This window comes from Sminthopsis crassicaudata, chromosome 2 (genome assembly GCF_048593235.1).
Source record: "Sminthopsis crassicaudata isolate SCR6 chromosome 2, ASM4859323v1, whole genome shotgun sequence".
In the NCBI taxonomy this organism is placed as follows: Eukaryota; Metazoa; Chordata; class Mammalia; order Dasyuromorphia; family Dasyuridae; genus Sminthopsis; species Sminthopsis crassicaudata.
The window spans coordinates 567,005,028-567,030,214 of record NC_133618.1 but is presented as its reverse complement, the minus strand read 5'-3'; the positions used below and the strand labels follow the sequence as shown (position 1 = coordinate 567,030,214).

The window sequence follows — 25,187 nt, the reverse complement described above, 5'->3', positions numbered from 1 at the left end:
AATGTTTGAAGACAGCTGAAGCAAGCTATGCGGGAGATAAGAGGGAAAGGAGAATATGGAGAGGGATCAATTTTATAGAGAATGATTCCTTTTCTGTAATCAAAAAAAACTAAGATGAAAGAGGTGGGGAGAAGAGGGAGGAAAAGTAACACAAAAACTGAGAGGGCTCACCCTCAATGATCTCAATATCCCTAGTAAAGTAAGAAAATTAAATCATATGTTGTAGGATAAATAGAATTTTAATGAGCCGAGATGGGAGAGTAGAGGTGAGTAGAGACATTCCAGGCAGAAGGGACAGCATGATCAAAGGCATGGACATGGGAAAGTACAGTGTGTGCCCTAGGAATATCAAGTGAAGTCTAGTTTGGCTGCACCAAAAAGTACATGTAAGGGACTATTGGGGAATCCAGCAATTCAATTTAACAAACATTTATTAAGATTTATTAATAGTATGCGTTTAATCTATGTTAAGATTGCTTGCTGTCTTGGGGAGGGAGGAGATAAGAGGCAAAAAAAAATTGGGACACAAAATCTTACAAAAATGAATATTGAGGAGCAGTGGATAGAGCACCAGCCCTGAAGTCAGGAGGACCTGAGTTTAAATCTGGTCTCAGACACTTAACACTTCCTGGCTGTGTGACCCTGGGCAAGTCACTTAACCCCAATTGCCTCAACAACAACAAAAAAAGACGTTGAAATTTTTGCATATATTTAGGAAGATGAAATATTATTGAGAAAAAAGATTTCTTAACATTTATGAAGATAGAGGTGAAAAGGCAGGTTAGATCTATATGGGCTATGAGGGCTATGAATACCTCGATCCTTTGAAAGTAATTCACTGGGCAGAGTGAGTCCCTGGTAGGAATGATTAAGTCATGGGCTATAGTCAGAGATCATCCAGGCTGAGCACCTCCTTACAAAGATGAGGAAACTGAGGATCAGAGACATTCAATGACTCCTTAGTGGCCGCCATCACTGCTACACTGTCACTTGTAGTCTTGGGCAGCTTCACTACCTTTTGGACACGGCCCCAAGAATGTCGTACTATGAGCAGTTTACCAGTCACTACAAGTAGGACCTAAGGATCCCCCCAAAAATTGATTAGAAAGTCGGTTATTTGTGTTTCTCATTCAGCTCAGGCCCTTGAGGCCCCTCCGAGGCTGGCCCCACAGCTCCGTGTTTGTCCGAGGCTTTCCTCATCCTGGCTCCGTGTTCCCTTTGGACCCCAGAGCCAGCCCAGTAGCTCAATGGGAGCTGTTCAGTGTGCTCTGCTTTGATGTTGCTTATCCAAGGTCAGACAAGTAGCTGTTTGCCAACATCTATAGATGGATGGGTATAAGGAAGAGAGTAGTATCCAAAATTGGGGGAAACAGGCAGCAGGAGCACCTCTGCCCAAGGCAAAGGTCTCTGTCACTAAGTAAAATCCCCCCCTCACCCCCCCAAACCCACCCCTGCTTGTCTGTTGTTTCAAGAAACTTCTAGAAGGGAGTGTGAGGTTCCTCTCTGGACAAGGATGAGGAATTAGTCTCAGGAACCCGTGCTGTCAAGGGTACAAAAATGATCTCGGCACAGTAATTTGGGGGCAATTTTTTTTGGCTAAAAATATAACTTATGCTCTTGATTTGTATTGATGATATGTGTGAGCACACATTTCCCCCCCAGACGTGCTTTAAAATAAGCTTTGTTTGCCACTAATGCTTTAGGGATGAAATCACTTCCAAGAACCCAGCGAGCGAGGGGGGGCAGCGACGCCCGGGAGGAGCGGGCGGGGGTCCGGCTCCGGAGGCAGGACAAGGGCCGGCCGCTGGCTGGCAGGTCCGCGGGGGCGGCCGCCTCCAGCCTCCCGGACCTCCGCGGGAGCCGCGTCTTCTGCAGCCGGCTCCGACGCCCGCACCCAGAGGGCCCGAGCTGTCACCGGGCCCACGTCGCTGCCCGCGGTCACGGAAGCGCGGGCTTCCCGCGCGCCCCGAGCCAGGCTCCGCCCCCGGCCCCCGAGCCCGCTGTCCAATAGGTGGCCGAGGCCGTGCGCGTCCCTCCTCCTCCCACCTCTGCTCCCCGCCGGGGGCGCCCCCAGCCCTCTCCAGCCTGCGCGAGGCCCCCGGCCCGGTGCTCGGCTCCCTCGGCGCTGCAGGATGGCGCGTTACCTGCACGGCGTGCGCTCCCTCGGCAGAACCTGCGCTTCGGTGCTGGGCAGAAGCCCAGGGGCCCTGGCCCCGGCGTCCCTGAGCCTGCAGGGAGGGCAGCCGCGGCGCAACTGTGAGTGGCGGGGCCGGCGCTCCGGGACCCGCGGCCGCAGAGGGCCCGGGCTGGGATGCAGCCGGGCTTGCCGGGCTTGCCGGGCTCGGGACCGTGGCGGCTCCTGAGGGAGGGCGGGCGGGCCTTCAGCGCGCAGCATTGGAGGGTGGGGTGGCGCGCGAGGGGCGGCCGGGGCCGGTCCGAGACCCTGCGGCCGTGCGCGGGCCTGCTGACGGGTGGGGGACCCCTGGGCGGGGGACCCGGACACAAAGGCTCCCAGCGCTCCGCGGGGTTTGCGTTCATCCCCGCTCTTTTCTCCATTCCTATTCCACAACCTTGCTTTAAAACGCAGGGGCGGAAACTTGAAGGGCAGCAGCAACTGGTGGCCCCGGGTCTGGGCTCGCAGTGCCAGCGCCGCTTTCTCCCCTCCCCCCAAGTCTGCGCTTTGGGGCTTCCTTTGCCGAGGACCGCGGCCCTAAGGGTGACGGACGCTAAGTGCTGCGGCGCAGCGGCCGGGGCTCTGCTTCTAGAATCAGGAGCCGCGTTTGAATCCTGGCTTTGCCAGTCCGTTCTCTGGTGACCAGTTTCTTACCTCGGGTCACAGATCTTTCTGGGCTGTTCTCTCGTCTGTAAAACGAGGGGTTTGGGATAGATGAGCCCAAGGCTGGGAATGCGCTGCTGCGGCCCCGCCGGGGTCCTCTGCCCCGTGGGAGGGGAGCGGCCGCTGGCGGCCCTGGGACTGCACCCCGGCTCCGTCAGCGGCTGGGGAGGACCAGGGAGTCCCCGCCGCCCTCGGACAGAGGCGCCCGTCCCGCAGCCTTCTCTCCCTGGGGAGCAGGTTTTAGGCCCACGTCAGCAGTTTCTGGGCTCTCTGATAGATGACTCCAGGAAAGGAGGGCTTTTTCTTTTATTGTGTTTAACAATTGTAGCATATAAAGCTGGTGTTTATTTAGAACTGACACCCTTTTTCGGGCCTTAATTCTCGTTTCTCTCCTGGCCGCAGAGCGGGCCTTTTTCTGTGGCTGTGACATTCTACTTTAGCTGCCTTACCCAGCACTTCGTTCCTTGACTGGTCCTCTCCTTTCCTCTGCTCTTCCCCCTTCCTCCCCCTTAATACAAACACGGATCCCTCTCAGAACGTCAGCCCGTTAGACTGTTTGAATGTGTCATTGGAGACTGGCGGCCTGTCCTAGAGTCTAGCTGCATGCTTGGAAGTCACTCCCAGAGCGCCAAGAGAACTTGTACCTAAGTAGTCAGCTGCAAGGACAGGGGAGAGGGAAAAGCAGGCTTTTTGAAACAAGAGTGGATTTTTAAAGCCCCTTTCTACCTGACCCCTAGCTCCCCACTCACTCTCTCCATCACCAGAAAAGGAAACAGAGTCATTTCTTTAGCACTTTCCTGGGCCCCGGTAGTGGAAATGGGAGAAGGAGCAGGTGGGGCCCCTTTACTTCCATGTTATGGAAATTGACAAACCTGACCTAGCCATTAATCACCGAACTGTGAGCCACAAGGGCTGAAGGAATGAGCTGGGCTTCCCCTGGAGAAAAGAGATAATATTTAACTGGGTGGCCCAGCGGCTGACCAGAAACCCCGGTGATTCCGGTGGGGAGAAAAGGACATTCACACTTCAGGATTTTCTGAAGTTTGCAAGTTCAAACTGACCACCTCACATGTCCTAAATTTTCCTCCTTTCTCAAAAAGTGTCCTATGGCACCCTCCTGGGTAAAATTCAGTGAAAGTATTCCAATGTTATACTTAAAGTATGAAGAACAATTTATGCCCCAAAGCTTCATGTTTTAAATCCTAACTATAAGCTGCCTAAAGCACCCTCAACACGCATTAAACCTGGTATCTTTTTATTGGTTCTAGGAGAAAGTAGATAATTCTCTGGATTTTTAAAGACCTTCCCAACCTGGCCTTTCCTACCTTTCCATTCTTATACTTTTCTGCCTTCTCTCTTACTCTGTGATCTAGTGACACACAATACACATCTCCCATCGCCATGGCTGCCCCCAGGCCTAGTCTGCCAGTCTTATTTCTGCCTCCTGATTCTTAATTGTTTGCATGTTATCATCCCCATTAGAAAGTGCAATCCTGGAGAGAAGAAACTATTTTTGCCTTTTTTTTTTTGTGGTAACCTGAGTTTTAGCACAGTGCTAAATCAATTAGTAAATGCTTGTTCATGGATTGAAAGACTGAACAATTGAATAACCATCAGGATGCCATCGGTCGTTTAGGTAAAATTAGGAAAGTTCATTCAATTAAGAATTTATTAAGTACCTACTGTGTATTAGGAACTGGGATTCCAAAGATGCAAACGATGGGTCCCTGACCCCAAGGAGCTTATTGTACTAGGGTATCTTGGAGTTTACCGAAAGGCTTTGAGTTAGATGAGAAGATAACTATGATCTATCAATATCTTTCTTAGGCCATTATCAAGCGACACAATATTGGAGACCCAGTATTTTTTGCCTTCTCTGGTGTTTTCAGAAGGTGTTTACAAAAGAAGTTACATCAGATTTGGGATGAAGGTTGCCTGATAGCAGAATATCCTTTTCTACAGGCATCTGATTCATTTTGGCCTAAGGAGTTCTACATAAGATTCAAGCATTCATCTTTCTTCCTAGTGTTCTTTCTAGTATTACAACAAAATAGATCTGGGGGGAGGTGTATCTCCCAGGATTACTGCTTGAGGCTTCAGTGCTAAATTCAGAAAGTTCCCTCTGGAAGGGAGGGGAGAATAGTTCAGTTTAAACTTAGACACATAGAATTGTCTCCAGCAGTTTTCTCTGGGACTCCTTATTTTCTCTTTCTTTCCCCACTCTTCCAAGCTTCTCCAGCTGCAATGGTATATGTGGCATAGGGAGGGGAACTGCTGAGATAGGCTGCTCATTATGGCCCACCCCTCACCCCAGTTCTGAGCTGATTTCTCTTTTGGATTCTATCCAACAGATAAGAACAACAGTTGCTTCACCCATGTTGCTTAGCGTGATCTCTGTGTGAACAGGAAATTTCAGGGAGACAAATGATCTCAGAGTAGGGATAGTTCATTTGTTTTCCCAACATGTATTTTTCATTTTTATTCACATATTTTTTTTAATAGCATTTCCTTGTATCCTTGTTTCCTCCCAGAAAGCCACTGTTTAACAGTTTTTCAAAGAAAAAAATTGAGAGCAAAATCAATTAATACATTGAAATAAAATCTGACAGTATGTACAATGTTCCATACTTGTGGCTCTCCTGCCTTTGAAAAGGTCTGGGAAGAATATGTCTTCTGTTTGCTCTTGGGATCATGCCACAAACATGTATCATACTAGGTTTGGGAGATACAAAGACCACAAACAAAATTGTCCCTGCTTTTGAGATGCTTACTACATTCTGTTGGGGGATAAAGCAGGGATATACATAGATATAGTTATAGCTATATAATGTAGCTAATATATCTATATGTAACATAGCTGGTTTATTTTGTATCTGTTTTATAATAGACCTATTAGGATAACTTTTTTTTTTTTTTGAGGCTGGGGTTAAGTGACTTGCCCAGGGTCACACAGCTAGGAAATGTTAAGTGTCTGAGACCACATTTGAACTTGGGTCCTCCTGAATTCAGGGCTGGTGCTCTATCCACTGGGCCACCTAGCTGCCCCCTATCAGGTTAATTTTTAAAACCTCTTGTAGGAGGTGGTACTTGCTCTGAGGCTTGAAGGGAGCTAAGGATATTACATGGTGAATGTAAGGAGGGAGCAAATTACAAATACTGGGCACAACAGAGATGGGAGTTGAAATTCCATATATAGAGAACAGCTGGGAGAATAATTTGGCTGAAGCTTAATGGGCTTGAGGGAAAATAATGTACAAAATTAAACTAAGCCAAAATTAGATTGGGGAGAGGTTAAATGGCCCCAAAGAGTTGCTAAGTGGCACAGTAGATAGAGTGCTAGACTCAAAGATACAAAGTCCTCAGTTCCCATCTGGCTTCTGATCCTTCTGGCTGTGTGAGCCTGAGCAAATCTGTCTCCCTCAGTTTCCTTACTTCTTACAATATCTATGTTTCTAAATATTTTCTTCCCTTTCCCTTGTGACACAAATTCTACACATCGGAAAAAGCTTCAAATTATATACAGTGTGTCACATCTGTGGTCCTCTACCTCTGGGAAGGAGAGGGGCAAAATGTCTTTTCATATAGCTTCTGTAGGTCAATTTGGTCTTTATAATTTAGCTAAATTTAGTTTTTATTGCTTTGCTGTAGTTGTCATGGCTATGTAGTGCCTCTGGTTTTGCTTTTTTTCATTTTGCATCAATTCAAGTATTTTTTTTTCTTTATTTTCACAATATTTCATTAGTGATTTGCACTTTGACTTTTAAAAGTAATTTATGAAGCACTTACCTGAAAGTATGTTCTTTCAGAAACTGACTACTCTCAGATCCCGTTTTTTCCTTCCTCAGTGTTCCTAGACCCCAAAATTCCTATGTGTGTCTCTGACTTTATCTCAATTCCTGACCCTTTATTTTAAAAATGTGCATGTTGGGATGTTCATTCAGCACTAGTGTAGAGGCAGATGATTCCTCCCTGTCTCCCAGTTTGACTGTTTTTTTCTCATGGTCCAGCTCTAGGACTTTTTTTTTTAAATCTTAGCTGGCTAGTTCCTGCATTGGCTTTCTTCTTCCAAGTTCTTTCTCAGTTATGTAATTTTATCCTAGACACTTTCCAAGAAGATGACAGGACTTATGCAATACTATGTCTAGAGATCATTATGCTTCAATCACCTTATGTTTAGAATCTCCTAGGGAGCTTTAACTTCCTTCTTCATATTCTTAATTTCCTCTCATTTGTTTCTTCTTTTTCTTTCTTCCCCCCCCCCCCAATTTTAAAATATTTTTATTTATAGTTTTGAGTTCAGATTCTCTTCTCTCCCTGTCTCCCTCCCTTCTCCCCTTCCCCCTATCTTTGAGACAATAATTAATCAGATATAGGTTGCACATGTGCAATTATGTAAAATATTTCCATTTTAGTCATTTTGTATAAGACTCAAATAAAAGGAAAAAATGGAAAAAAGAAAGTGAACAATAACCTGCTTTAGTCTGTATTCAATCAATATTAATTTTCATCCCTGGAGGCACATGGTATGCTTCCTCAATTGGGATTCTCATTTTTTCTTAGAGGGCCATTATTTTTCTCATTTCACAAATTGGGTAACTAAAGTACAAAGACAAACATTTTTGGGTCATCTAGATAACTTTTTTTGCTTTAGATCAGAATGTATGTCAAATTAAACTTAGGCTTAGTTGTGTGGGCTCTTATGGTCATGTGAACTCTGGCATACCAGGAAGGAGAGGTCATTATCCCATTGTTGTGGGTGCCAATCCTATGCATGTGTCTCACAAGACAAAGAACTCTGCAGTGCATTTAGCCATAACAATTATTATGACTAGAGCCCACATTTGATGAATGACTGGAGAGTAGCCAGAATCTAAAACCTCTATATCCTAGAGTGACCTTCAACACTATAGAGTTTTTAAAAATTGTAGCCAATTCTGGAGCCAGAGGATTGTTTTTAATTGGCTGCTGTCAATTCATAAGAGGACTCTCAAAAAAAAAGAGTAACCAAACCGAAAGGCAGGAACTTAGATTTTGGTCTTAGCTGTGACATTAACCAGCTCTGTGACTTTGGGCAAGCTGATTACCATTCTAGGCCTCTCTTTTCTCATCTGTAAAAAAAAAAAAAAAGGTTAAATTAGGTGCTCCTAAGGATTTTTCCAGCTTTTGCATTTTATAATTATCAAAGAAAGAGGAAAAGGTTTTATTAGTATATCAAAAACTTTATAGCAGCTCTTTTTGAACTCACAAGGATCTAGATTCTAAGGGGATATCCTTCAGTTGGGGAATAGCTGAATAAATAATGGCATATGAATGTAATAGAAAGCTATTACTATGCCCTTAAATGAAAAGGGAGACTGTCCGAAAAACCTGGGAAAGTTGGTATGAACTGATGCAGAGTGAAGTGAGGAGAACCCAGGAGAGCAGTTTGGACTATTTCAACATTGTAACAAATACCTGATTTTGAAAAGATTAAGAATTCTGATCTGTGCAATGATTAACCATGATTCCAAAGGTCAGAGTGCTGTCTACCTCCTAGCAGAGACATAATAGCCTAATGTACAGAATGAGATAATACATTTTTAGATGTGGCCAGTATGGGAATATATTTTGCTTGACTATTTATTACAAGGAAAAATAAATTTTTCTGTCTGTAATTACATGACCTCTAGCATCTTTAAAACTTTTCTGTAGTTATTGAGTTATATCCAAATAGACTTGACCTAAAGAAGAATTAGGGAAAATGATAGCTCTAGTTTGGGACTTGTGTCATGGGCTCCTTGTGCTTTCTGGTGAAGCCTGGGGACCCCTTCTCAGAATAGTGTTTTTAAAATGTCTAAAGTACAATACATAAAATTATAAAGGAAATAAATTATTTTATGTTTCCAGTTATTTAACTGTATCTGACTTTTCATGATCCTGTAACCTATAGCATGCTGATGCTGTGCATAAGGTTGTTTTGGCAAAGATACTGGAATGATTTGCCATTTTCTTCTTCAGTGCATTAAGGCAAATAGAGTTTAAATATCTTGTCCGAGATCTCACAGCTAATAAGTGTCTGAACTCAGGTCTTCTTGACTCCAGGCACAGCATTCTAATCACTGAACCACTTAACTAGTTACTTCAATAAATTATGTTTTACATATACTTTGACATATTTAACATGTGTTGGACTACCTGCTGTCTAGGGATGGGGTAAGGGGGAAGGAAGGGAAAAATTGGAACAGAAGGTTTTGCAAGGGTCAATGTTGAAAAATTACCCATGGTTATGTTTTGTAAATAAAAAGCTATAATTAATTAAATAATTGTGCTTCAAATTATTTTGAAATATAATTATGAAAAAAAAGTTCAAGGACTCCATTTTAGTTTCTTGCTCCTCTTGGAGAAATCTATATATCATTTTCACATGGGTAGAACAGCAGAGCTGGTTAGTCTGAAGAAAGAGCCTCAAAGTCAGTCTTTTGTCTTTTAATTTTTAATAGCATAGTGAAATATGTATAATGTGTGTTTGCCTTTTGTTTGAAACAATAATGACTCACGTTTATGTAGTGCTTTAAGGTTTACAAAGTTCTTTTCTCTTGGCAGCATTGAAAGGAGGATAATGTGAGGTGATCCTTGTTATTTTTAAATAGATAAGAAAACAGAGACCCAGAGACATTTGTCCAAAGTCACTCAGCCAATAACTGGCAGAAAGACATCTGAGCTTCCTTGCTCTTTCCATCACACCACACTGTCATGTTCATATCCTCCTCGGGCAGTTGCATTGTTGTCTGTAGGGATCTCATATTATTTCAGTTAATAGTAGTCATAATAACTGAAGCCAATCCATTTGGTTGGTCAACCTTGTAACTTAATAGTAACTAATAGCATAGTCTTTCCTTAGAATAGCCTTCCTAAACCTATTCCTCACTAAATGACCTCTTGCTTTACCAAATTTCTCTTTAATGGACATTAATAATTTATATCTATTTTTAATAAGTCATCTACTTTTAAAATTTTATTCATTTATTTATTTTAATCATGAACTTACTCCAAGGCAATCCCAATAGACTTTGGTTAGAAAATGCCATCTGCATCCAGAACTATGGAGACTGAATGTAAATCAACACATGCTATGTTCACTTCTTTTTTTCTATTTTTTTTTTTCCCCTCTCCCATATTTCTGTTCTTTTGTTCTGATTTTTCTCTTCCAACATGATTCATAAAGCAATGTGTATTAAAAATCATGAACTTAAACATCAGCACATATAAACATTTCAATATTCAAAGAACTGAAAAAGACTGCATATGAAATAGCTGTTATGCATGTTTTTTTAAAAGAGCATATGATAATTTTAAAAGTGTGTATATGTATGTGTAAGTTTAAAGAAGAGTATGTTACTAAGTTTAACATAGTAAGAAAATCCTGCTTGTCCACATATCCTTCTGAACCATTTTCTGCTCTCTGTTGTATGTGAAGGCTTGGTGGATTTTTTCTCCCCAGGAGCTACTTCTAATAATCATAGACAGATGCTTCTATGTCACAGGCCTGCTTCCCACTGTCTGCTTCTCTCCCAGGGCCCAGATTCCCCCAGTCTCTTCAGAATGCTCTCTAGATTCTTTGGGAACTTGCTTCTTTTCTGGTGTGATTGTATCTTTGGTCACACTGATCTCCGTATTACCCCAACAGCCTTTGTGAAACAGATTGTTACTGGGTTGAGGGTTTGCATCTCCTCCATAGCAGGCCTGCCACCTGACAGGTTCTTTTGTACTGACTATCCTGCTGTTTTTTCTGTAAAGCTTCCTGCCTTGTTGATATGGGCCAGCCTGATCCTAATTAACAGAGGTTGAGCCGTGCCATAGCCCTACATGTTGCGACCCTCTCTGTATAATCGATAGTTCTCACTGAGCCCAGAGGTATTTATGACATTATAAACTGCTTGGCAGAACATTGGGGGAAATGTCTCTAACCTTCAAGAAACTTCATTGTAAATCAAAAAGCCCCTATTCAAAGGGTTTCCTTTGTAAAGATTTGGAATGAAAAGTGTATATGAGTGACAGAGAGAGACCAACACAGACAGATTTGAAGGGAATAAGCATTTATATTGAGCCCACTATATGCCAGGCTTTTTATAGTAGTTTTTATAGAAAATTTCCCATGTGATCCTCAAAACAATCCTGCAAGTTAGATGCTATTATCCCCATTTTATTAGCTGGAGAAACTGAGGCAAACAGAGGTTCAATATCTTGCCCAGAGTCACACAGATAGTAGATATCTGAGGTCATATTTGAACTTGGGTTTTCCTCAGCATCCAGAATCTTATCTAATCCACCACCAGCTGCCTCTTGAGAAGGAATGTCTTTTGGAAGGAGTACAGGAAATATGGGATGGACTTTTAAGTACTGAGACTGTGTAACCACAGACAGGTCATTCCCTTTGATCTTTAGTTTCCTCGAGGAGGGAATGTGGGATGATGATTAGAGAGCCAGTAGAAGTCGGGAAGGCTTGGGGCTGCCAGGTGGCAAGTTGAATAAAGTACTATTCCTGGAATCAAGAAGACCTGAGAGTTCAAATTTGACCTCAGACATTTAAAAAGCTGTGTGACCTTGAGCAAATGATTTTAAGCCCCAATTGCCTTCAAAACAAACAAAAAACAGGAAGGCTTGTATTCTGATTCTGCTCCTGACATGTTACTTAAATCACTTAATTTCCTTGCCCCTGTCTACTCTCTAAGACTAGAAATGCAAAGCATTTTCTGTTCTGCATTGGAAGAGTGCATTTCCTCTCCAGGAATTCCCTGTACAGATCATGAAATCACAAAGCTGCACCAAGAATAGATATTTAGGTTTGTAGTGGCTTCCTTTCTGTGTGATTGCAAGAAAGGTGTTTTGTCCACCTTTGGGTATTCTGTCAGTAGAAGCTGCTGTTACTCTCAGAAGCTCTTGCTTGGAAAGGCTAAGAATTGTCTTCTGAAGCCCGACAGCAGTTGAGGGATTGAAGAATGAGAAGCAGGTCTCAGTTTGCTCCCCAGTGCATTTGATTATGTGTGTATGTGATGGGATTCTAGATGCAGACAAACGAATCAAGGTGGACAAACCTGTGGTGGAGATGGATGGAGATGAGATGACTCGAATCATCTGGCAGTTCATCAAAGAAAAGGTAGTTCTTCGTGTGGGTTTGCCTTCAGAAGGATTAGCTTCAGCGCTGTAGACCTTGATGAAGGCCTAGGTAACTTAGCTCAGCCCCAGTGCCTTCTCCATTTTCTTTTTTATGGAACTCACATCCATAGTCCTGGAGGACAGATCATCTAACTTTCCTGTCTCTAAACAGTAGTACTTTAGCATTGTATCTTAGACCTAGTCGGGATTAAAAAACAAGAGTAATAATAACTATAACACCTAACATTGATATGGCATTTACTGTGTGCTAGGCACTTTGCTAAATGCTTTACAAAAATTAAATTATTTGTTCATCAGAACAACTTTGGGAGAGAGATGCTATTATTATCCATCATGGTTGCCCACTTGTGCAATGAAGCATTGAAGGCTTTTTTGGAGTTTGTAGGAGCTTCATTGTGTTGCTTGGGACACAAGAGTCAGCTGACCTCAGAGAACCTCTAATATTAACGCCCTTATTTTACAAAAGAAAGAAATTCAGATCATAGGAAGTTAAATGACTTGTCCAACTAGTTAGATCCAAGGTAGGCTTTGAACTGCAACCCAGAGCCTGTTTCCTCTTTACCATACTGATGGCCAATTTGGTGAATGGGCCATAAATGCAATGAGTTGAGAGGGTTACCATATGTAAAGTATAAAGTTGCAGTGAATAGCTACAGTGTTGACCATTCATCTGTCCTCCTAACCCTCCTGCACTCCTATCTGGCTTCCATAATGATGCTGCCATACTTCCTTCTTTTTGTTCTCTGCTCTAAATGCAGAAGCTAACAAAAATAATTATTAACATATTTTGGTTTAATTTCATCTTTATTTTCAAATCTTCTTCCCCTTTCTAAAAGTTTTATTGTAAAAAAGTTACACCAACCGAAGGAGAGAGACCTCTATCTGTTTAGTCATGAATTTGGCTTTGTTAGACCATACTGGGATGGAATCTCTCATTTCCTAAGGCTTAAGGATCATTATGAATATGTCAGATTATCAAACAATTATTTAGATGTATTTTTCTTTTTAAATTTTTTATTTATATATCATGATTCTCTATCCCTCTTTCCTCAGCCATCTCTTGTTAAAAAAAAAAAAAAAGATATATGTATATATTAAAAAGGGGGATGCAGAAGTGGACAAGAGAGAAATAATGAGCACATTACTGGAGCCTGACAGCATATGTGAGGGTTCTATATCCTGGGTGCTTGCTTCTGTATGCCCATCCTGACTGCATTTTCTGTCTATCCCTTCTCCTGATCTTTCCTGATAATTAATGTTCCTTAGGATAACTTCCTCTTCTACATTCTGTTCATTGAGCTCACTTTTAATTTGATTGAAAGAATGACTTTGTCTCTTTCTTTCCTAGCTTATCCTACCCCATGTGGATGTACAGCTCAAATACTTTGACCTGGGGCTCCCACACCGTGACCAGACAAATGACCAGGTCACTATTGACTCAGCCCTAGCCACTCAGAAATATAGTGTGGCTGTCAAGTGTGCCACCATTACTCCAGATGAAGCCCGTGTGGAAGGTATGTAGATCTCATGGGTGTGTATGTAAATGGGGCCATTGGTTCCAGCTGATCTGGGGCCTGTGGGTGAAGGAACGTCAGACCAAAGTTATAATCCTGATTTTGTGACTTATTAGCTGTGTGATCTTGGATAAGATATTTAATTTCCCTCATCCTCAATTTTCTCCCATTTGAAATAGTAAAAATACTATCTGCCAATAATGGTGAGTGTAAATAAGAAATGTATTCATCTAATAAGCATTTTATTAAAAATTACTATGGTGTGCTTTCCATTGTGTTAGGTGCTAGATATGCAGACAAAAAAGAATTAAAGGGAATTAAATTCTCTTGAAGAATTTTTTTACACAGAAAAGTAAATATATCTTGTACGTCCAATGGGAGAACTGGTCTGTGATGTCTGTTTTTGGAGCATGTTCAGATTTCAGATTTGTGTTTTAAAACTTGAGGCGTCAATGGCTAATATATCCATTGCATATACAGAATAATGTGATTTCCAGAAAAGGGGGAGGAAACTAGCCACCAAGGGAATCAAAATAGGTATCCTCTGAGAGTGGCACTTGAGCAGAGCTTTGAAAGTAGCTAAGATTGAGACACCTAGGTGGCGCAGTGGATAGAGCACCAGCCCTGAATTCAGGAGGACCCGAGTTTAAATCTGGTCTCAGACACTTAACACTTCCTAGCTGTGTGACCCTGAGCAAGTCACTTAACCCCAGCTTCAGGGGGAAAAAAAAAAGAAAAGAAAGTAGCTAAGATTTCTACCAGGAGGAGGTGAGAAGGGAGTAAGTACCAAGCTTGGCAGATAGGTAAGGCAAAGGCATGGAGCTAGGACCAGCAACTAGTTCAGTTTGGCTGAAAAGACATGGAAAGTCCAAAAGAGAATAGGGTACTAGGCTGGGTTGTGAGAGGCTTTTAAAAGCCAAACAGTAGTCTTTTATCGTCAAAAGTTTAAGGAGCCCCTGGAGCTTGGGCAAAGGAATAGTCTGGCCAGATCTGCATTTTAGAAAGATGGTAGCTATCCAAGTGCTTTGAAAATAGTGCAGAGCTAAGTGATGTGAGGCAACAGTGGCAGTGTTTGGTGGGGGTGGATATGGATGGAGCAGCAGTATTTTACCAGACCAACTATCACAGAAAGCAAGAAGTCATTTCCTGTTTCTGGGAGTTCATTAAGAAAAATAAGATTTTTCTATCAACAAAGACCTTTGTAGAATATCAAGTCCAACCCTTTCCTTTTACAGGTGAGGAAAATGTTACTCAGAAGGGGTAAGTGACTTGCTTACAGCAATTAGTTAATGGCAAAGCTGGAACTAGAAATTCGGGCTTCTGACTTCCCATTCAGCATAATTCCATCATATCATGCTGTTTATAGTTAGAAATAATCATCATGATATGGTACAACCTCTTTTATCTAGCTCTGTCGCTGGTGTCTTGGGATGTTTATTCACAGTGAACTTGTATAAACCTCTCTCCCTGTGTATTGATCTTGTATGTATTCTGTAGATGCTGTTGTCTCTTCTATTAGAACAAAGCTTTTTAGGGGCAGCTAGGTGGTGCAGTGGATAGAGCACCAGCCTTGAATTCAGGAGGACCCGAGTTCAAATCTGGTCTCAGACACTTAACACTTCCTAGCTGTGTGACCCTGGGCAAGTCACTTAACCCCAGCCTCAAAAAAAAAAGAACAAAGCTTTTTAAACTGTGAGTCAAGATCCCAAAAGGGGCCATATAATTGAATGTGGGGAGTCATGAAATTATGGATTATCAGTAATGTTTGATTTGTATCCCTATTTTATATATCGATGTACATGGAGTTGTGTAAAAATTTCTGGGTGAAAAGAGGTCACAAATACAAAAAGTTTAAGAAGCGCTCTGTTAGAAGATATATATTTTATTAGATATATATATGGAGAATGTATTATATTACTTCATATTACATTAGAGGAATATAAATTCCTTGATAGTAGATATTGTTTCATTTTTTGTCTTTAAATGCCCTTGTTCAGTTGTGACTAACTTTGTGATCCTGTGGAACATTGGGTTTTCTTGGTATAGATACTGGAATGGTTTTCTAATTCCTTCTCCAGTGGATTAAGACAAACAGAAGTTAAGTGAGTTATATAGCTAGTGTCTGCGGTTGGATTTGAGTCCAGATCCAGTAATCTATCTATTGAACTACTTAGTTGCCTAGTAAAGAATAGCTGCTTAATATACTGGATTTAACATATATTTCTACCATATTTGACATATACTGGACTACTTGCTTTCTAAGCGAAGATGTGAGGAAAATGGGGGAAAATTGGAACACAGGGTTTTGCAAGGGCTAATGTTGAAGAATTGTCCACACATATGTTTTTTAAAAATAAAAAGCTTTAATTTAAAAAAATAGTAGCTGCTTAATAAATGTTGTTGATTGTTTGAGTCTTTGTCCAGATTAATAGTATATGTATAAAAGCTACATTTTAGTGTTCTTGGTAAATATCTTATACATTCCTTGTTGAATTAAGAGAACAACATTTTTGTCTACTGTGACTTTCTTATCAAAGCCATGTTCCCATGACCCTTGGGTGTTAAGGATTTTTTCCAGGTTCTATAACATGTTACACTCCTATAAATATAAGAATTTCAGAAACTTTGCAGCTTTCACCCTCTCAGAGTTGTTGTGTATATGCCCTACCCTTGACATGGCTTCCCTTGTTCCCCATCTACCTAATCCATTGCTTTAACATCTAGCCCTTATTTTCTCCAGACTCTTCTGCCCAAGAGAGAATTATTTCTTCCTTGCCTTGATTCCAGGAAGTTGCATTGTGCTTGGAACAACCCTTGATTTTAGGGTCAGGGGATCTGGGCTTTGACTCTCAGCCCGATAACCTACTAGCTTGGCCAAATCCCTTCCCTTTCTCAGACCTCATATACAAAATGTAAGTATAGGGAGACTGGGGATCAGATGATCCTTCAAATACTTTCCAGATCTAAATTTATAATCCCATCCTTGATTACACAAGGGCCCGTGAGTCCTTTCTGCTAGTTAGGTTTGGCCAAACTGGTGTTCGGGAAAGCGTCGAGTGGGATGTGTTGGTCTATCATGGCTGCAGTCTCTCAGCTGTTTATTTTGGCTTTTCCTACAGAATTCAAGCTGAAGAAGATGTGGAAAAGTCCCAATGGGACTATAAGGAACATTCTAGGGGGAACGGTCTTCAGAGAACCCATCATCTGCAAGAATATCCCCCGCCTGGTCCCTGGTTGGACAAAGCCCATCACCATTGGCAGGCACGCCCATGGGGATCAGGTGAGTGCACAAGGGAGAGCGGAGATGACATCGCCCCAGTGAGAGGAGCTTTCTCCTTGGTGCCCAGGCAGCTCAGTGATGTTCTTCTTTTTCAGTACAAGGCCACTGACTTTGTGGTAGACAAGGCGGGTACTTTCAAGATGGTGTTCACGCCCAAAGACGGCAGTGGCGTAAAGGAGTGGGACGTGTACAACTTTCCTGCTGGCGGTGTGGGCATGGGCATGTACAACACTGATGAGGTGAGAGTCCCTTCTCAGGAGCAATGCTGCCTCCAGCTATTCTCTTCACTCTCCTGTCCTTTAGTCCCTTGTCGTTGCCTCCCTTCCATTTAACAGATGAGGAAATGGAGACCTGCAGGGGCTAAGTTCAAGGTTGTTCAGGTGCTAGATTTGAATCCAGGTTCTCTGACTCCAGAGCACCTGTTTTTCCCACTTAACCATGACCCATATTGCCTTCCCGCTGACCTTTCTTGACCACAGACAGAGACTCTGAGTATATGGAATACAAGAGTGTGTTCTTCCTCATTTAGGAAGTGAGGATTTTCTTTCGGTCACAGTCTGCCTTTAGGGAGCTGGGGCAGGTGGGTGTGAAGGAGACCCCCTGTTGGCTGTCCCTGGAAACCTAAGATAAGCCATGGTCTCAGGCATCTCAGATCTCAGAACACACAATCTCTTTGATGCCGCAGGGGAGTTCTGGCCGGTGCCCGGCGAGACACGCAAGCTGAAGGAGTGATTTTTGTTCTTGCAGTCTATCTCAGGTTTTGCACACAGCTGCTTCCAGTACGCCATCCAGAAGAAGTGGCCCCTCTACATGAGCACCAAGAATACCATCCTGAAGGCCTATGACGGTCGCTTCAAAGACATCTTCCAGGAAATCTTTGACAAGTAAGGTGTCTCTCTCTGAGAACATCTCCAGGGTTCTCATTTACCCATCACTGCTGTTAGCTCCGCTGTAAATGAGAGCCAGACCTCTCCCCTTCCTCTTCCCTGGCTCAGCGGCTATTGGGCGGCCACAGCCCCCCGCCAGAGCTCTCCCCTTTTAGGACTCGGCCCCAGGCACACCAGCTTCATCTCAGATTGCCACTTCCACCTCTGCTGACCCACATTCTGCCTCCCCAGGCACTACAAGACAGATTTTGACAAGAACAAGATTTGGTATGAGCACCGACTCATTGATGACATGGTCGCCCAGGTACTCAAGTCTGCAGGTGGATTTGTCTGGGCCTGCAAGAATTATGATGGCGACGTGCAGTCTGATATACTAGCCCAGGGTATGTTGAAGATGATATAAAATAAAGTTTCTCTTAGGGCTCTGTGGCTGTGTATTGGTGGGACTTTAAGCATAATTGGCATTTAACCTGACATTTAAATCTCTCTCTGAGCTTGCTCCCACTTACCTGTCTGTGATGACTTCATCTTACTCTCTCCTTTTTCCCTCTTACGTTCCAGACTAAGGTGTTGCCTTAACTCAGGAGTTCCATCTGCCATGTCCATGTCTTCCTCTAGATTGTTCATCCCTCACCTCTCCACTTTGAGCCCCCCATTCCTGGATTGTAATCTTACTTCCTTACTACTTACAAAGTAGTACTTTACTTTGCCTCTTAAAATCCTCAGCTTCCTTCTAGACTTAGCTCAACTATCACTTTCTAAGGCAAGGGCTTATTCTAAATGATGTTTTCAAATGCATAACGATAAATAAAATGACAAAGGAAACCAATTATATGAAAATGCATTCTCAAAAAAAAATACATGGATGACAGTTTAAGAAACTCTATCTTTCCTGATCTGATGTTTCCCAATCATTAGTATTTTCTTCTCTACTCAAATATATTTTATTTACTTTTCTGTATTCACTAAGAATGTAAAAACTCTTTAAGGGCAGATGTTTGTTTTATTTTTCTTACTATCCCTAGGCTCGAGCACAGGCCTAGTTGCTTAAAATATTTGTTCCTTAAATAGTTGTTGCTTAAATAGTTGCTTATTATTTGTTCAATTGGATTGAATGTATAGGAAGAAGAATCCCAGATTGGTCAATCTTAGCACTGTATTATATCCTAAAAGGGTTTGAATGTAGCAAGTAATTTTCTGACTATTTGTGATAGTGTTCAGCCTCGGCTATATTTTTTTCTCTTGTTCTTGATGTTACTTCATGCCTCTGGTGATTTATGAACAACTTGGACAAGCTGAAATATTAGTTGGGGACTGCTGATCAGGATTGATGGAGTCATTGTGGGTAGGAAGGAAGGAGGGAGGGAGTGTGGGTGTGAGTCTCCATCTCACATACTGAATGAAGGTGGTACCTTTTCATCCTATTGTAAAAAATGGGGAGAAAGTGGAAGGGTAAGCATGCTGAGTGGGGGCATTTTCAGATACTGTAGTTACTGGATACTGAAAGCCCAAGCAGTGCCATGTGGTCAGACTGAGAGGACCCTAAAGAGATACTCCTTGGTAGCATAATTCAGCCAACGTGGATTATGCGTGGAGTCTGTGCAAAGGACTGTAATGGGAGGTGGTTCTGAGAGAAGGCTGTCCACTGCTCTGTGCAGGCTTTGGTTCCCTTGGTCTTATGACTTCGGTTCTGGTCTGCCCCGATGGGAAGACCATTGAGGCAGAAGCTGCCCACGGAACTGTCACCCGCCATTACCGGGAGCACCAGAAGGTGAGTGGGGTTTTAGATGGGTAAGCTGGCCCTTAAGGGAATTATGTTGGAGTGCCCCCTTCTCACAAAGCATCCTGAGCAACAACAGATACTTCCAGGGACCCAGAGCCAGATGGGCTGTATCCTTGTGGGTCTGCACACAGTAGCTTTTAGCCATGACCTATGCCTGTGTGAAGTGAATGGGTGCTGGGACCTTTTGGCCAGGGCTATTTATGTAATCCTTTACCAAGGGACTTTGTTTTGGAGGGGAGGGTTCCTTCGTCCTTTTTTCTCACATCTCCCCTCTTTCCAGGGCCGACCCACTAGTACCAATCCCATTGCCAGCATTTTTGCCTGGACAAGAGGCTTAGAGCACCGAGGAAAGCTGGACGGCAACCAGGACTTAATCAGGTGAGCATGGGGCAGTGAGAGCAAAGGCAGAGGGAGGGATTGCACATGGGCCCAGCTCCTCCTTTGCCTTCCAGGCTCTCTGGATGGAGCCCTAATACCATTTTTAAATACTGATTTACTGGCAGTTTTTGGAGCCTCTCTCTCAATGACCAGATCTTGGTGGAAAAGCTCTGTATCTGTTTCGTAGCCTTCAAGGACCCATGGGTGTGGAATAGGGTTCTCCTGGATAAGGAGCCCATAGGGCTCTGTTATGATGTTCCTGGACTGGAGAATCCACTTAAATTCTGAGGAAACAGCCCACGTGGTATGAAGAGGCAAGGATTGACTCTGTAAACAAAATACTCTTTTGCATTTACCACCATTAGGGTCAGGTAACTTGGGTGAAGAACTGCTTCTAGCAAAAGAAGGCTGGCTGTATGTTCCAGACCCCTGACTTCAGGAATTCTGACCAGAGCCTAGCTGGGGATGTAGAGGCTTGTCTTTGTAGGGGATCTAACCCAAAATGACCTTCCCCAGATTTGCTCAGACTCTGGAGAAGGTATGTGTCGAGACAGTGGAGAGCGGAGCTATGACCAAGGACCTCGCCGGCTGTATCCATGGGCTAAGCAAGTGAGTGGCCTCTGTTGGTAGGCGTTTTGGGCACTCCTTCAGGGAAGGAGAGAATGAAGGTAGGAGAGGGAGACAGCAGAGAAAGAGGGAAAAGGAGAGAGAGAGATACAAGCCTCTTATTGCCAGAGAGGGGGCATGTGGCTTGAGGGTATTGCCTCGTACTTTGTATTGCCAAGATCCCTGTGAGGATGGGTGATGGGAGACCTTTCTAGTTGGGCTTTTTTTCCTTTTTTAAATCCCAAAGTCCTTTAAATGACTTCCCAGTGCTTTATATTGAAAAATTACGGTGGCAGCCAGAAGCTTTCTCTGTTTGAATCTGGGTGGTCAAATTCTTGCCAGCCTCTTCCTCTGAGCCTGGGCAAGCCTGTCTTGGGAACAAGAAGGCTGCTCTCTCCAGGATCCAAAAAAACTGACTGCCATCCAGACAGTGAGGGGTTGGGGGAGGGGATTGGGGGAACGTGGGGCTCATCTGACTCTGGATCCCTGAGAAAGGAGGCAGCCAGCTTGGGCACAAACACAGGAAGGTGCGCCGAAGGTCATGCTTCAAATCCTACTTATTTTACAAATGAATGTGGCAAATGCCAGAAAACTGTTCTCCATCACCTTCCGTCTAGTCAGTGAAAAAGCACAGGTGCCGTAGCAAAGAGTCAGTGTCCAGGGGAGGGGAGGACGATGGATGCAGCTTCTGACATCGCTCTTAAGTGCATGCTTGGTCCTGGCCGTTCCCCCCCCCCACCCCCCCCCGTAGCTGGTCCTCCTTTCTGGTGGCTGTCCCTCTTCTGAACACTGCTTTCAGGGGTCTGGGTGAGACAAGGACTTCTCCCAGAGGCTCACCGTCTCTGTTCTGCTTGCAGCGTGAAGCTGAACGAGCACTATCTGAATACTGAAGATTTCCTGGACACGATCAAGAGGAACTTGGACAAAGCTCTGGGCCAGAAATAGGTGCTGGTGGGGAGCAGCCCTGGCTGCGGCTCAGGAGGCAAGGGGAGAGCAAGAGGTGGGCAGGTCAAATGCCTTTCCTATTCTCCTCTAACCTCCCTCCCCCTCCCCCTACCTCTCCCATCTCCCCCAGCGTGGAAGGATCCATAACCCTTTCATTTGGAAACTTGGAATAGGAAATATGTGCTGGGGATACTTTTTATAAGCTGGTGGGGTGGGGGTTTTTTAAAAGATATTTTTTCCTAAAGGGCATATGAGGTATGTGTTTCGAGGTATGTTTTGCCTCAGCCAAAGTTGATGTTTCACATACTGTAATTTATATACCGTCCTCTGAACACACTGTGCCATATTTAGCTACTAAACTCTCTTTACAAAGCTGCCTGTCTGCCGTGTTTATATTTTAGGGGGGGTAGGGCATACGAGCAAGCATTGGTCCTTTCGAGGGGCTTGTTTCTCATCAGCCTTGGAATAAACTTTGGAGTGGTGGAAGGGGCCAGAAGGATGAGCAACACTGAGCAGGCCAGTTCGGCTTCCAGAGTTGTAGTCAGTCAGGAGCAGACTGGGAGCCCCCCAGGACGGAGAGGCTTGAAAGCTGCTCCATTTACGCGTCAGTGGGTGGTATTTAAATGAGAAGTCTCAGATACTGCAGTTGTTTTCCTTTTCTCCGCTCCAAGGCAAGCTGATACAGGTCAGCCATCCAACAAAGATGAAGAAGAATACAAGAACAGCAGCCTTCCCCATTCTTTTTGATGACCTTATTTTTGTAATCTACGGTCCTCCTATTCCCTTGTTAAGTCTCCTTCCTCTCTTACGCTGTGTGAACCTGATCTTGACCCTCAGACCATCTCTAGGTCAGGGCTTGTGTGTGATGTTCAGGAAGGACCAGCAGCACGGGTGGGAGGACTTGCCAGGCTGCTCCTGGCGGCCACCCGTCGCCCAGTGAGTTAGGAGAGGTGAATGGGCAGATGAGGGCAGTGTGTTCCAGTGAGGTGCCGGCAGGTGCCGCGGAGCGCTGAGAGTTTGGCCAGGCATTGGAGACACGGGGTCGTCCGCCGCATCTGGGGACATCGCGGCCAGCGTCCTGCCCCTGGACTTCGGGGAGAGAGGCTGATGACTGCCCAGCTCTGTCTCACAAATCTAATTCACGAAAAAGTCAAGACATCACACGTGCTGCCATTGGTCCTCTTTGGACCCCTTTGGCAGTCTATGGACTGGGCTCTTTCAAAGTTATGATTACAAAAAAAAATTTAACAGGGAAAAAACTAAATTTTAGATAGCAGTTAAGGTGGAAAAATATTTTTTTTTCTCTCTCAGATTCATAAAATTTATCCACAGAACTTTTAAGGACTATGGACCCAAGGTTAACAATCCCTATTCTTGATCATTTGTTTCTTCTGCCCATCCCCATACACCCCCCCCCCAAAAAAAAAACCCTATTAGTTCCTAGATCTATAGAAATCTTGAGGTTAGGATGGAAACAGCTAGGTGGCGCAGTGGAGTCTGGAATCAGGAAAACGTCTTATCTTTTTGAGTTCGAATCTGGCCTCAGATACTGGGTGACCCTGGACAAATCACTTTACCCTATTTGCCTCAGTTTCCCCATCTGTAAAATGAACTGGAAGAAATGGTGAAACATTCCAGGATCTTTGCCAAGAAAGCTCCAAGCTGTAGCAGAAACCACTGAAAAGGCGTCAAAAACTAGACCACAGCCAGCAACTGCAAAGTTTGGAACTTGAGAGCCAACTTCAGATTCTGAGCAATGAATGGAGAGAGACAAATTCCATCAGTTTTTAATCCTGTTAGTGGGGAGAATTAAAAAGATGACTGAAAAGACCCTCTGTCTTTAAGAGTTGGAATAGACCTTAGAGACCATACAGTATGGGAATCTATACTGGATATGTGTGATCTGACCAGCCCAGAACACAGTTGGATTGTTTCCCCTCTTTTTTGGGGGAGCGGGGTGAGGTACTTCTATTAACGCAGTCTAAGATTAGCCATGTCCTGCTTCCCTCCTCCTTCTCATACTTCTTGCTTCACCAAGCATCTCTTCCAGACGTTTCTCTTTAGGTCTGTAGCCTCCATTTTAAATTTACATACTCTGCTTCTGTAATCATGGAACTCTGGGATGGAGGAGAAAACATGGGGCAGAAAAACCATCTTAGGATCCATTGCATTTCCTCCCCTAGTATATCCTAATTCAGGGATTCTTAACCATCTTTGTATCACGGAGCCCTTCTTGAAATGTTTTTAAAGGCACAAAATACAAAGGTAGCCAATTATATTGAAAGTTACCAAAAAAAGTTTTGTTAATGAAATCTGCTAGTAATTCTAGAAAAATCTAAATGTCCTATATATGTTAGTTGTATTAATGAATCTTAAAACTTGGTCTAGTTTATTTACTTTAGGTACATCCACGTTGCTAGTACTGCTTCGTCTTTTGTTGTTCAGTCATGTCTAATGCCATGAGCCCATTTAGGGTTTTCTTAGCAAAGTTACTGCAGTGGTTTGCCATTTTTCTTCTCCAGTTCATTTTAAAGATGGGGAAACTGAGGCAAACAGCGAAGTGATTTGCCCCTGGTGACAGCTGTAGTCTGGAAGGTCATATTTGAACCCAAGAAGATGAGTCTTCCTGATACTCCCTGCCACCTGTTTGCTTCTTGTTTAAGGAGCTCTATGGAAAAGTTTTCCACCTTTCAGTAACCTATTTCAAACTATAAAAATGCTCACATATTTTACTGGAAAAAAAATTAATTCTCAGGGAACTCAAAACTTCCCTTGGGAAAGAAACTCGGTGATCTGGTTTCAATCATGATTGAAGAAGAGGGGATTAGAAGGGAACAAACTCTTATGAAGTCTAGCTATATAAAGCCAGGCCTGTGCTACATTTGAGAAACCGAGGCAGAGCTTAAATGGCTTGCCTAAGTGTCTAGGGCTGTATTTGAGCTCGGGTCTTCCTCAGCACCAACATTATCCGCTGCACCTTCTAGCTTTTTGGGAAGTCTGATGCTATGTGTTCTTGTTTTGTGACTTTGGGAAAACCAGGTAATATCCTTGGGCCTCACCCATTTCTTCTCTAAGGGGAACTTCGGGTTCTGAGTGAAGGGTGGAGAGAGAAACTCAAAAGGTTTTGAGAATTAGTGGGGAGAGTTGTGTTTCTGTGGACCTGACCCTGCAGTATCATAGAACTGGAAAGGGATCTGAGGCCTTCTAGTCCAACTCTTTCTTACACTAAGAGGCCCAAAGTTTATGCAGACGTCTGTGTGTGAAACGATGGAGTGTTGTAGTCACAGAAGTGCAATGGGCAGACAAAAGGAGGAGGGGCGATGGTCCAAGATGCAGCGGCCTCCACCCACTGCCCAGCACCTGCTTCAGCTGCCGCTGGCCACTGGAACAGACCGTTCTCTTCCCATTCCGCCACGGAGAGTCGACATCCCCCTGACTTGCTGACGGGTTTGAAGCCTGCCAGTGATCCTCCACCTGCTGAGATGGGCTCTAGGTGCTGGAGCCACAGAAGAGAGCCCACAGATGGATGAGCAGGCCAGCCCTTACCCAGAGCTGCTAGTCCTCCCTGAACACCCCCTACATAGAAGTCAACTCCTAAAAAGTTGAAATAGCACTTGAGGTTTCAGGAGATCAAGCTTCCCTTTGACCTTGTATTATTTTAATTTTTTTTTTTTGCTAAGGTGATTGGGGTTAAGTAACTTCCCCAGGGTCACACAGCTAGGACATGTTAAGTGTCTGAGGCCCAACTCCTCAGTCCTCCTGACTTCAGGGCTGGTGTTCTATCTACTGTGCCACCCAGCTA

The 25,187-nt window shown here is 43.6% G+C and overlaps 1 protein-coding gene and 1 long non-coding RNA gene across 2 annotated transcripts in view; one reads left to right on the top strand and one right to left on the bottom strand.

Annotated features, from left to right (window-relative positions):
• The window catches only part of LOC141558255 (uncharacterized), a 45,450-nt gene extending 42,234 nt beyond the window's left edge, over positions 1-3,216 (bottom strand). Inside the window, exon 1 of the long non-coding RNA XR_012487020.1 lies at positions 2,828-3,216. This is a non-coding gene — a long non-coding RNA (uncharacterized LOC141558255). The remainder of the gene's footprint in view (positions 1-2,827) is intronic.
• On the top strand, positions 1,784-21,757 carry IDH2 (isocitrate dehydrogenase (NADP(+)) 2). The gene is made up of 11 exons (XM_074295171.1): positions 1,784-2,256; positions 11,881-11,972; positions 13,341-13,506; positions 16,626-16,786; positions 16,882-17,025; positions 17,534-17,670; positions 17,905-18,056; positions 19,332-19,444; positions 19,737-19,834; positions 20,351-20,443; positions 21,298-21,757. Exons 1-11 carry the CDS (start codon positions 2,133-2,135, stop codon positions 21,383-21,385), a joined length of 1,368 nt encoding a protein of 455 aa, XP_074151272.1. The 5' UTR covers positions 1,784-2,132; the 3' UTR covers positions 21,386-21,757.
• The last annotated feature ends 3,430 nt before the right edge of the window (positions 21,758-25,187 follow it).